Source organism: Mytilus californianus, unplaced genomic scaffold (assembly GCF_021869535.1).
Source record: "Mytilus californianus isolate M0D057914Y unplaced genomic scaffold, xbMytCali1.0.p SCAF_3, whole genome shotgun sequence".
Lineage (NCBI taxonomy): Eukaryota > Metazoa > Mollusca > Bivalvia > Mytilida > Mytilidae > Mytilus > Mytilus californianus.
Genome location: NW_026262679.1, coordinates 24,363,370 through 24,377,770, shown reverse-complemented (window position 1 = coordinate 24,377,770; position 14,401 = coordinate 24,363,370). Strand labels below are relative to the sequence as shown.

The 14,401-nt window shown below is 30.0% G+C and overlaps 1 protein-coding gene across 3 annotated transcripts in view; it reads right to left on the bottom strand.

The window, feature by feature from the left end:
* Nucleotides 1–472: 472 nt before the first annotated feature.
* The window catches only part of LOC127734189 (xylulose kinase-like), an 85,328-nt gene continuing 71,399 nt past the window's right edge, over nt 473–14,401 (bottom strand). For all 3 annotated transcript variants that reach the window (XM_052243925.1, XM_052243924.1, XM_052243923.1), the window contains exons 13-19: nt 11,761–11,873; nt 10,809–10,882; nt 10,300–10,396; nt 9,469–9,527; nt 8,993–9,080; nt 5,683–5,768; nt 473–3,947 (exon numbers count right to left, since the gene is read on the bottom strand). In XM_052243925.1, coding sequence (XP_052099885.1) covers nt 3,888–3,947; nt 5,683–5,768; nt 8,993–9,080; nt 9,469–9,527; nt 10,300–10,396; nt 10,809–10,882; nt 11,761–11,873 — 577 coding nt within the window. In that variant the 3' untranslated portion in view covers nt 473–3,887. The remainder of the gene's footprint in view (nt 3,948–5,682; nt 5,769–8,992; nt 9,081–9,468; nt 9,528–10,299; nt 10,397–10,808; nt 10,883–11,760; nt 11,874–14,401) is intronic.

Genomic DNA, 14,401 nt, shown 5'->3' with positions numbered 1-14,401 from the left:
CTCTTGATGAAATTCCCATGGACCAATTGAGATATAGCATTGCATTAAGGTAACATTACTGTTTAAGATGTTGTGATTGGTCCACATGTCATATACTGAGGAATCATTATTATTCGTGGGATACCAATTTTTTTGGATTTTGTGGGTAAAGGTAAATCATTTAAATGTTCAATGAAGTACACATTTTCTAAAGGCTTGTTTGGCAAATCTACGATATCAAATATCCACAAACATATAATTATTCCTCAGTCCAAGAAAATTGGTATCAGCGAAAATAAATGAATCTACAATACTTGGATTCACAGATGGTGTTACATAATTACTGAAAAGTTGGATTTTTGAATAGATCAATTAAACTGACCTGTCACAAGATAATAGTTTAAAGCATGAATGGTTTATGGTGTAAAATGATAAATGTGTATGACTGTATGTATATCATAATACATCCTGGCCATGTAATAAACATAAAGAATTAATAATTGAGCATTATTTTATTTCTTGATTAATAAAAGTTACAATAGACTAGAGAAAAGCTAACTGGTAAAAAGGAATTCAATGAACACATTGTATTTAAAATAAACAAAAAGTTTTATATTCACAATAATCATTGTTATAAGGGAAAAATATGTTTTGTACCTATGTATATTCCCTGAGAAGGAAAATTTGTTAAATGCCATTATTTATATCATTTTTGTATTTTAAACAAAAAGGCATTGTTAAAATACATATTGAATATTTATAGTTCTGCAAATTGAATCAATTTTGAAATACTTCGTTTTTAGAGTCACTTTGACTCTAAAACTGACCTTCTCCTTATGTTTTGGTAATGCAAAATTCTAACGTTTTACCTCATTACAAGAAAGTGTCGACACTGTAGCTATTTTTAATTATACATGTAATTCTACTTTTTAATTGAAATGCATGAAATAGTAGACCAAATATGTTGCATCACTGTATATCAGTATGTTCAGAAGAATGTGTATAAAATTAGGAGTCAAATCAAAATAAAAGAATTTAATTCTACACAACTACACATAAAACTACTTCAGTAAGGAAATCTCTAACAACATGTCAACAAGAATCATATCAAAATCATCACGTAACAATATTAATATAAAATTATGTTCAAGTTGAAATAAATCAACTACTAGTATGTGTAGGGTGACCATACTTTGGCAATGTTTGGCATACTTTTATCACAGCGAGAGAAATTGTTCTCACACCTAAAATGTTCAAAATAATGTTTCAAATTAAGTTTTTGCATTGCATTTCATTTTGGCACTCGTTAAAAAAGTTTTCTCTAAAAAATATCAATTATATTCATATCTTTATTTAGAAAACAAAAAATGATGAATAAAAATGATACAATGGTGTGCTCAAAAATAACAAATAAATCTAATAAAAAAATGTTTGTAGAAAAAACACAACAAAATTTGTAATCAACCTCTTTATAATAACAGACAATTTTTTTTCAGAAATGTTCTTTAAATATTATTTCTAGCTTCTCAACAACAATACCTACTGTCCTTTAACTAATTTCATAAATTTTATACAATTAAGGTATAGCTATAAATTGTTAAACACTGGGCCACTACATCAAATGAGCATATGTGTACTTAAATCAGGTGGACTACCTGAATTAAATAAAAAAAATAAAACTATTTCGACCACAGGATTTTCAGTGTTAAAGGGAAATAATTCTTATGGTGGGATTACTATATGTTGCATTACAATGCATTAAACTGTTTCAATATATTGTACTACAGGTTTTAGATCTAGGAAAAACTGGTTAATCCTACATCTTAATTTTTTTCCAGTTTTTGAAGGTTGTTTATTCATTACTTGGAAAAGCCAATTCCAAAAGATATTAGGTTAGGAGTTTAAAGAAGGAATTCCAAGATTTGTATGATTTATTGGACAACTAAAAGAACATTGAACTACTGACAAAAATATTTGATTATTCCAACATTCAGACTTCCGATTTGGAAAAATTAATTTCAAGAGTTGATGTTTCAAAATAGCATGCTGGAAATAAAATGAAGTACATGTCATACACAGCAGATAAATCACAATGTCAAACCTAGGGAATGTTTATGGTTTGATCATTTTCTTGAGCTTGTTTAAAATAAGACTTTCCTTGGAATTTGAATTTGCAACCAAACATCTTTCCATAGTGGACTGTAGTATAAAGAATGTTTTGTTAAAATACTAGGATATGTACATCTGTTCTGTAAATATAGACAAAATTATAACTGGGTGCAATAAATACCAAGTATTCCTAATGACTATAAACTGCAAAATATGCAACACCTGACTCAATACCCATACAATCTTTTGGGTAAATGAACTCTTTATTGAATGAAATAAATTATAAATGATTTTCATTATGTTCCAACACTAAAAACATGGGGAAACTTGTAACTAGTGGACAAGAATTTTTGGAGGGTGAAGTGCAACATTGTAACATAGATTCTAAAAAAATCTCTTAATTTTCAAAAGAAGCAACATACAATCAGGTTAGAACTTTTTAGTGTTTATTATAAATGTAATTCACACATGCACTACAAATTTTTATATTGTTAATATGTATATGTTCTCTGTAACATTTGTTTTATGAGAATAAAGTACTCATTCATTCAACATTGGATATTAATCTGTTGTGCTTGCAGGTCCAGAATGGCGCTCTGAGCTCCAAATCCCTTAAGGGATTAATTGGATATGTGATCAATATTTTTATTTGCTATTTTTAGCTGCTTCAAAACAAACACTTCCTCTACCGTGAAAACAGATTCTCATGAATTACATGAATCAGTGGTATGATTTTTTCATGATTTTTTAAATTCTTAACCTATTTAACATAATTACTTCATAAATTTAATTAGGAATCAACTCTGAAATGTCTCCACAATAATACCAATTAAAAAAAAACTATCTAAAAAAAGCTATATGAGTGCTCCCCTAAATTCCATCACTTCTTGTGCTTTATACTAATATGCTAATAATACTCACAACCACCAAGAGTGTGTATATACATTTTACAGTGTGTGCATAAATGTGGAAATAAATATCTTAAGCTATTTCTACACTAGTCACAAACTTACTTGTTTAAACATTTGTAATTTTCTTCATAAAGAAAATGATTGCACAACAAGTGCAGCAAAAAAAAAAAAAAACACCCCATGAATTGAATAACAACAATATCTGTTTAATCAAAAGAAATTAAAAAAAAAAAATTTATTTCAATTTCTTTTGAAACTGAACTTCATTAAATTAAGACTGTATCAATAATGCAATACACAATAACTATAAAGAGAAAAATAAAACTAAATAAACACATATATTTGAGTCTGTTTTGTAGCATTTATATGAAATCACTTATTAAACAATTATAAAACTCCTCTGATCAAGACACAATGAATAATGACTGAGGTTAGCACAAGCACCACCATAAAATGTGAAAATGCTAATACAAAGGAATTTAAAATTTCAATAGTCGACCATCATTTCTTTTCTTTATAATATTAAAATAAGAAGATGTGGTATGATTGTCAATGAGACAACTCTCCACCAGAGACTAAGTAACATAGAAGTTAACAACTATAGGTCATCGTCAAACCTGAAAACTATGGTTTGAATATTCCCTGATTGTTTTCCTTGACTACCATTAATTGGTATTTCTTGAACTATCTATACTTTTAATAGTATTTATTGCCAAATTCATTGCAATAAAAAGATATGAACAAAAAGAATAATTATCTAAAAATTAACAATATAGCACCATAAAGACTATTAAAGTAAAAAAATATAGCTTGAAACAATATACATTATTGCATAGGATTTTCCATTATTTCCTGTTATTGACAGCCAGAAAAACAAATTGTAAGCATCTATTTTTCTGTAACTATCTTCTCAATGATTCTGTATCTCTCACACATTTTGTCATAGACCTGTAAATATAAAAGAAAACACCATCTGTATTTTAATACTTGTAGTAAAATATAATAAATTTCATAGTACCATGTCAGCTCAGTTAGTACAGTTAGTATTCTCATTTAATTATTGACTAATGTCTGTAAGTACAAAAAAATCCATGAAAATAATGAGAGAAAATTGATAAGGGCTATTCCAGAAAAAATACCTGGGGGGAGGGGATCAGAACTCCATTCTTATTTTGAGGTACCACTAAAAGAATTTAAGTGTTCTGTGTAATGCATAAACATTTGTGTAACTGTTGAAATGCCCCCTTATAGGTTAAACAAAATAACTTTGAGTTCTTGATTCTCCAAGGTATTTTTTTCTGGTAAAGACCTTACCCACAGAGTACCAATATGATACAAAACATTCATAAAATACTGCTAAAAGTATCATTTTTTTTATTTGATTTGGTTTCTTTCAATTTTCATCTTATTTGCACAATTTTATGGCAGAGTTTTTGAGAAAACTGAAATATTGATGTTAACCAATGACCTTCTGCAAGTAAAAGATAAACTCTATAACATACTAAAAGATTTGGTACACCTTTCCAAATAACCAAAGTGAGTCTCAAACTTAAAGAACAAGTAGATTAATATTATTGAAACTACTGACCAAAAAGACTGCTACATCAATTATAGATTTGTTACTCTTGAGATTTTATTCAATTACCAATAAAAAAAATTATAGAATAAAACTTGAGCCTGAATTGCCAACCTGAACTTAACTTTCCTACAGTAAATAGATGCCTTAGTAATCATATCTTAAGGCTAGCATGGACACCATTTACATATGAAGTTCTAAAAGAGGATCCTACATTTGATCATATACCCAAAGTAAGATTGCAATCAGGTATCTCAGGATTTTTTCAAATTTTTTTATTTCAACTATTGATGAAATTTTCTTTTTTTAGTATAGGTTATTTATAGTAACTGTACCTGTGTTGGTCAAATAGCAGGCATATCTGACAGAATTCTTAGTATAAACTCCATAAGGATGATTGTGACCAAATCTGGTCAAGATTTACACAGAGGCTTCAGAGGAGATTTTTTCAAACACTTGTGCATTTTTTGTCATAGGTTAGTATGTCTACATAAGCTCCATTATGGTTGCCATATTGGACAAGTAGCAGTGTCAATTTCCCCCAACCTCCCCACCCCAGAAAAACAACCATTCAAAGGCTATTTTTATATATAAAAAAAATATTTCAGAATGTTATATTTTTAGCAATGGCAGAATCTTGGTAAGCTGGCAAGGGTATTTAATGGTAGAGCAAGGAAAAACAGGCACCCAACAGATATTTTTTTAACATGTTGCAATACATCCAATAGTTTAGTATCTAAACATAACTTCTGCTCTGCCAATTTCTAATTAACAATCATTTGAAGACCGTTTTACTCAAAACTGATTCAGATCTATTAATTTGATCAGATACTTTTTCAAAGGCTTTTCCAAAGAATTTTCATCTTTTTAGAAATGGTGATCATCATGGTTGCCTAAATGAGATATTGGACGTTTTATTCTGAAAAGGCGCTTCTTTGAATAATTTACAATTGAATGCATTTGACCCTAAAATGTTCACATGCAAAAAGAATTCTTCACTTTTAGATACCTTGTAATATTGATAAAGTAAATTTGAAGTGCTAAATGGTAAATTTGTGTGGTTAAATATCTCAGCTATTGCTTTTGCTAACAAAATGACATGTTTACCTCAACACAACCTGGAGTGGGTTTGGCAACACATACTGGCTCAGGATGATTTTTCACAACATCTTCAAATTGCTTGCCTGTACAAGCTGAAAGAAAATAATCATGTCAGATTTACAGGTGTTTTTTATCTTCTGATTATGATTACAAAAGAATTGCTTTTTAACATTATGGTGTTTTATATCATATATGTTATATATGTAATATAAATGTATTTTTAATGTATGTTTTACAGTCTTTCATAACTCTTTTTAGAGTGGCTCTTTTATAAATTGATCTGTTATTATTATATTGTGTTTTATATTAAATGTTTTAAAGAGGTGAGACTCTTATAAAGTATTTGTTTTGTTTGTTTGTTTGTTTGTGCAACTATATGCTGTCCTGACAAGGTACTCCCCCTTAATGATAACATTAAGAACATGTTTTACAATAGTTTTTTTTTGAAATGTTGTGGCTTAAATCATATACTTAAAACATCTTTGATGTCCTCAAACCTTAAACAAGATATTACTCAATACCATCAAACTTCTTTTCATGTAAAAATCGTGTGAATTCTGAATTTAATGTGTGCATTTACTATTGCAAATCTTCAATAACAGATTAGAATGTGAGATTTATTGATGCCTATCCTGGTAATACCCTGAGAGAACATTACATTATTGATGCCTATCCTGGTAATACCATGAGAGAACATTACATTATTGATGCCTATCCTGGTAATACCATGAGAGAACATTACATTATTGATGCCTATCCTGGTAATACCATGAGAGAACATTACATTATTGATGCCTATCCTGGTAATACCATGAGAGAACATTACATTATTGATGCCTATCCTGGTAATACCATGAGAGAACATTACATTATTGATGCCTATCCTGGTAATACCATGAGAGAACATTACATTATTGATGCCTATCCTGGTAATACCATGAGAGAACATTACATTATTGATGCCTATCCTGTTAATACTCTGAGAGAACATTACATTATTGATGCCTATCCTGGTAATACCATGAGAGAACATTACATTATTGATGCCTATCCTGGTAATACCATGAGAGAACATTACATTATTGATGCCTATCCTGGTAATACCATGAGAGAACATTACATTATTGATGCCTATCCTGGTAATACCATGAGAGAACATTACATTATTGATGCCTATCCTGTTAATACTCTGAGAGAACATTACATTATTGATGCCTATCCTGGTAATACCATGAGAGAACATTACATTATTGATGCCTATCCTGGTAATACCATGAGAGAACATTACATTATTGATGCCTATCCTGGTAATACCATGAGAGAACATTACATTATTGATGCCTATCCTGTTAATACTCTGAGAGAACATTACATTATTGATGCCTATCCTGGTAATACCATGAGAGAACATTACATTATTGATGCCTATCCTGGTAATACCATGAGAGAACATTACATTATTGATGCCTATCCTGGTAATACCATGAGAGAACATTACATTATTGAAGCCTATCCTGCTAATACTCTGAGAGAACATTACATTATTGAAGCCTATCCTGTTAATACTCTGAGAGAACATTACAATCAAAAAATTAAAATTAAGTTTTAGTTATTCTGTTTATCCTGTAATATTTTTTCGCAATAATCTAAAAATCACATTAATCATCTAGTTATTATAATTTTTTTGTAGGTATTAATTCAAGATCTAAAAAGTTAGCTACCAGGAATCAAAGAACTGTTTTCAGTGAAAGCTTTCACAAAAAAACTTGACTAATATATATATCTTGTGGTAGCATTAGGCTGACTTTCTGCATGAAAAATTGCCAACACAGACAATACAGAAGACATGACATGACAAACAACAAATAATAATCCTGCTCAAATAATCTTTATTTGATTAGATCTGGACTGTGAAAAATATTAATGGGAATCACACTTGTGTAAAATATAAGACCTTTGTTTTTTACATAAATGAATTGTTTTACATTTGTCATTTCTAGGCCTTTAATAGCTGACTATGTGGTATGGGTTTTGCTCATTGTTGAAGACCAAACGGTGATCTATAGTTGTTAACTTCTATGTCATTTGGTCTCTGGTGGAGAATTGTCTCATTTGCAATCATACCACATCTTCTTATTTTTATATTGTCAAGGATGTTTGTGATGACAAAATATCATTCCTCTGAACTTTCAACATTTAAGCTACAATTTAGTCACAAATCTTAATTACAATTCTTTTTGTTTCAAGTATTAATGAAAGAGGAATTTTGAAATAATATTTTGTTATAAGCAGTCAGTTAGGCCCAAATTTGTCAAAATAAACTCAAAAACATAGCTGATGTATTACTGACTTGCAAGTAATTTAACCTCATTGAATTGTATTCATGTGACCTTCAATTTAACCCCTTAGTTAGAGATGGGTTACGCATGTACTAGGCGTGTTCAGCTATTAAAAGGAAAAGAATGTCAACATAGAAAGTGAAACAAGGGTGAACCATTTTGTTGACTGATTTGATCCACAAAAAATCATTCCGATACAGGTAAAATCGATAACATATTTTTTAACCCATATATGAAATCAAACAGACCTAGACAAATCCAACTGCATGTGCTTGCTATCTATTTATATTTATATTTATGTTTATATTGGGTTATATGACCGATGTCAGTCTTTGGAGGTCATCTTGATGGTTAGTTTGATGGCATAAAGACTAAAATACATATCATCAAGTCCATGCATTGTTAATTGTTTATTTTAGACTTTTTGTAATTTGTATTTACATTTAAGAATGTTATAAATCAAATATGAGAATTTGAGTCAAATTGGTGATCATAAATTCGAATTAAGTCACTAATGCATTGAATGTAGGTAAATATAATCAAATTCCTTACTACTGGTAACCAAGATTGTTTCTTTTGATAAACTACCATTCATCTATGAAATGTGCTTGCTTAGAACTTTATCTTTAGACCAGAGTCGTTCTTATATTAAATATGGGTAAAAGTGATGTTATTTTTAATGGACCTCTTTTGTTATACAATACTTGTCCATAGACATTACATTTATTCCCTAATGCAAGTTAGTTTCATGATCTGGATCTTAAAATTAAACTCAAACTAAGTCACTAAGAAGTGCTTAGATGTTAAAACTTGACTGGAACAGATTGACAGGACTATACATAAAGTGAAAAAATGAACCTTCACATTCTTGATACTAATCTAACTTGGCTGTCTTTTTTTTTATGAATATGATTAGTTTTATTTTCTTGTGTGTATAATGGAAGAAAGTACAGGAATATATAATTTTAATGTTGCACCTTGTATAGCTCTATAACATCCTCCCAAAGCTGCTGAATCAGCTATTTCTGTTGTATAAACTGGAGCATTAAATACATCTGCCATTACCTGAAAAAAAAGAAGTCTGAAAACTGGACAATTTGTGTGTATCTTTTATACATACCATCTAATAACAGTACTACTGAGAGAGGTTGTGAGTCCAAGAATTAGTAAAAATTAATAAAACTTTATCAATAACATATATCAGTATTTCTATTTATTTCTATGGAACATATTGTTTTATGTGAACAAAGACACACCTCATTTTCAGTTAATTTGGGTCGAAACCTTAATTTGTCATAATTATGTTTCTGAGCCCTCAACCAATCCCAATTATGCAGGTTTTCAAACATCATCTAAGAAAGTAATGCAGTTTGCCTGTCATCTTTACCCATGCAACAACCTGCAGAATCAGATGACAACAGGTTGATTTTATGATCAGATTGATTTCTCTTACCTGCTGTATAGCTTTATTATTTGATGCTCCACCAGTAGCTAGTAGTCTTGTCTGAGGAGCTGCAAAATGTTTATTAAAGAAAAGATAATATAGTATTATATAACTATAACTACCTATAACTGTAGTCCTATAATATAAGACTTTGTAGGTTCATATCGTTTGCATTCAACGATTTTTATCAGATTTTTTTTTTTACTATCAGTGGTTCAGCATTGATAGTAAAAAAAAAAATATCTGATAAAAAACGTTGAATGTAAACGATATGAACCTATGAAGTCTTATATTATAGGACTAGGCTTCTATTATGACTTTATTAACATTATTGTAAATGGTAGTCATGTAGTCTTGATGTTTTTAATAGCTCATGATTTGCTAAAATATCAACTCTTTAAAATGACAGCATTATTTTAGCATTCAATCTTCCCTTTTGAATGTAAAAGGTAACTATCAAAGTAAATTTGTACATATTAATCTACGGGGTTAATGAGTTCAAACACCATTAGTACAAATCTGTGAAATTATTCATGATTTTGCTGCTTATGACAACTCATCCAGATAAAAATTAAATGATTGATTATGCAATGATGACAACACATTTGTTTTACCCTTTAAAATGATTATCCAGCCTGATTGTGTGACCTGTGATAGCGATTTAGATTAATTATTCATGTTGGGAAATTGCTGATGCAGTTAATAATATTCTGATTGAAGAAATTTTTTAGACTTTTCTAATTTTTGGCTTATGATAATTTTACAGAATTCTGATTTTTTCTCATTTGATTGCCTTTATACAAATCATGAAGCATACACCTGTTAGAGTTATTTTCTTACTTATTTTCATGCCTCTGAGTTCTGAATAAACCCTTCTTGCTATCATTTGCCCTTCTAGAACAGCTCTTACTTCTACATCTGGTGGGAAAACGTCTACCTGCGATACAGAAAAAAAGTTTTAGCTGAATTAATTACATCAAATACAGTACTAACACTCTCAAAAGGTAACCCCTTTTGTAATGAAAATAATCCCTTATGAAAACTTAAATGGATGGACACTGGTGATAGTGATAATTTAGTTTTGTATTGGTACATGTTGACCACTATATGTCTTTCAGTTAAATGTGTTATTGGGTTGCTGTTCATTGATGTTTATCCCTAATTTACTTTTGTTTATATTGATCTTGGATGTTTTAACTCTGGTTAGACTGAAATCTCACCAGGTTGGAATTTCAATCTTTCTTTTAAATTTATATGAATATGAACATTATAAATCATGAATTTACATGACACTTTTAAAAAGCAATCTGCATCAATGTTTTTGTTTCTTTATCTTATTCTAAGAATACCTTCTCATTCTTTTCATTGAATCTAAATGTTCCTTTTAAAAATGGCTGAACTTCAACCTGCCCAAAGAACAACCCTGAAATGAAAACAACAGTTAAAACAATGGGGCTTGAGTCTTGTAATGAAAAGTAGATTAAGTTCCTGATTATAACATACCAAAAACAAATTAATAGGATTTTTTAGAAGAAACCTGGAGCTCTAAACATTAAAAGCTTAAAATATATAGGTGTCAGACCACCAATTCACTCACTCCAATTTAGAACGTATGTAAAAGTAGCCCTTCCCTGACAAAAAATAGTGCTTTTGATGTCATTGTTTACTTAAACTAACCAACTTATTTGCAGAAATGAAACTGTTGATGAAAGAAAATATGTTTAGACCATTTTGAGCTTAAATTTACTTGTCTATGAGTTTGCATTACAAATTGAGGATTAATGCGCTCCATAGTATACTTATTTAAGATTTCCAGAAAACTAGGGGTTATCTTTAGTAGTAGTTACCTTCGGAACGTTGGTATTTTACTACAAGACTTTAAACATGGGTTGAAAATTGGCATGTAGAAAGGTGATACATGTACAATTCAGGATATACCTGGTTTCTATGAAGTTAAACTTTAGGTAAAATATTTAGAAAGCTGTGAAAATTGCAAAATTTGATTGACTAGATAGGAATTTTGAATTGATGGTCTGACACCTATATAAAGTTACACACATTGTACTAAGTAACGGGACCTTGTAGTTTATTGACCATGAGACTGTACTGATAAGACTGATTTATGATTTTCAATTAAAACAATCAACAGTGTTTATAGCTAGCGATGATAAAAAAAGAGCTCATACTAAAGCTCATTCAAGCATAAAGAAAATTATTGAAAGCTTGGGAGATGGGATTTTTTTCTTAATGTTATTCCTCCTGAAGTTTGTTTAGAATATTAACCATCATGATCAAACTTACCAAAGTTTCCATTATTTCCCATTGGTGTTGATTTCACCATATCTTCAAATTTCTCCCATGATCCAGCACATCTGTCTTTTATAGCTTCTCTTTCTAATGAACCATTCTTAAAACTGGAAAGAGTATGCAACTTACATAATATAAATCCTACAATATGTACATGTAATATACTTACATACCTTTAGGGATGCATCAAAATCTAAGAAATAATTGGATATACTGTTTACTAAATATCATATCACTTCAATGATATTGTAAATAGAAGACCAATAATATTTTTAACAATATATAAATTTTCACCACTACATTATGGTCATGGTTGTATAAACTTAAACCTGAACCCTGAAGTTTGAGGTAAAGGTCAGTTTACTTATGTCAGACAGATATATATTCCTTACAACAATTCCAAATAACGAATAGTTGACCCGTCTTACAATTTTACCAAGGAACAGAACAAATACTAGTTGAAATATTAGAACCTGAGTACTGCAACATAAAACAAAATACAAAGTCATATAACATATGCACAGTCATAAAGATACTGTTGATTGGTCATGCATAGTTGCCAAGGGAAAGACTAAATGCTGAACCCTAACCATACCACTCGAGTTTAATAAAGAAATAAGTACTATATGACATCTTGACAAAGCATAACAAGTCAAGAATTATATAAACATGTTGCAAAGTTTGGTATAAATTTAAACATACTTGAATATGTATTATAATATATCTATGAAAAAGATGCATATTCATGTGATTATATATGCACAGTAAAGCATGTATAAAAATGTCCTCCTTTACAGACCATGTGTGTCTGGATGAGGGTTGAGCTTTGGGTAATGATTAACTTAATCTTACATATTTTATCTTGTCTATAAATAAACCTTCTTAATTAAAGTTAGTATGAATAAAAAAGAAATACATCATACATTCAATGAGACAGCAACCCTGACATAATCAAATTAGATAATATGTCAAGCTCTAAATCATCAAGAGTCTAAAAATAGTCGCAAATAAATTAAACAGAAAGTATCAAAGATCTGTCATCAATCCTACTCCAAATAAACTGCTTCGCTGAGCGTAGCTGGATACGACCGCAGAGGTCCAACCCTGAACAGTTGGGGCAAAAATGGACACAATATTCAAGCTTGATACAGGTCTGAATTTGGAATGTAATTAAATATTTGACACATTATAGGTTTCTGACACAGAATAAATGTGTCAAAGAACTTGAAATTGGTTGTATGATTTGAATTTATATTCAATTGAAGATTTCTTGCTGTTGTGCAATACACTGTGCTGTTGCGCAATACTTAGTAAATCTGTTTTCAGACTATATACAAAGAATTAGCAAAATAAATTGTGATCCCCAATATTTTTTCTTTGGAAAATTGACAATTTCTTAAATCTTGAGAGAAAAAAAATTGACCCCCCTAAAAAGATTTTTTTTTTTACCACCCCCAAAATTTTTTTTTATCCCCCCTTCAAAAAAAATAACATTTGAAGAGAATTTTCTTTTCAGGAAAAAAAATTGCCCCCCCCAAAAAAAAAAAAAAATTAACCCCCCCCCCCCTTCCAAAAAAAAATTTTGAAGAAATTTTCTTTTTGTAAAATTTGGTACAAATTAAAAGACATCCATACACCTAAACACAAGTTATTGTCTGAAAACTAGAAAAATGCTTGTTTTAGACCCTTTTTGGCCCCTAATTCCTGAACGGTTTGGGCAATTACCCCCAAAATGAATCCCAACCTTCTACTTGTGGTATGAACCTTGTGGTACAATTTCAGAGCAATCAAAATACTTATACACAAGTTATTGTCCTGAAACTAGAAAAATACTCGTTTTGGCCCCTAATTCCTAAACGGTTGGGACCATGACCCCCAAAAACAATCCCAACCTTCCTTTTGTGGTATTGAACCTTTTGGTTAAATTTCATAGAGATCCATACACTTAAACTAATGTTATTGTCCGGAAACCAAATGTCTTCCGACGATGACGATGACATGATACCAATATACGACTGCAAAAAATTTTTGTGGTCGTATAATAAAAACATGAAAATATGACATTAGACAACTACTGACAAGGTTCCTGACTTGGTACAGGTACATGAATATATATGGGGTTCAGTGTTCTCCCCAGGATTTTTGGATAGCACCAGGGTAACGCGTGTGAACAGCTTGGTGAAATGATTCATACAATCAGTTGTGTCGCGTGGCGTCGCTATATTTCTAGTTACTGCAGTTTTTATGTCTCTTGTTTTGTTTTAATACTGTGGTACTGTGTTATGTCAGAATATTATTGGTTAAAAAGATCAATAAAACAGTTTGTATTCTTTTCAATATTTTTTGAAAATAAATAAAACATGATTCATTACATAATATTCATCTAAAATTTAAAGTAATTAAATCTTTTAACCATGATCAATAAAAATAAAATATCATTCAAACAGGAACATATATATTGTTAGATATACTGTTCCCAGATTCAAAAGAGAACAAAAATGTTCAATTTAAAAATACTTTCTAGTTTCTAGAAAGAAAGTTGTTGTATGTGAAAGGATTCCTGTCATAAGGAGATATAAAATTAACAAGAACAAAATTGTGTTATAATTTGAACCAGTTTCTATCTTAAATTTTA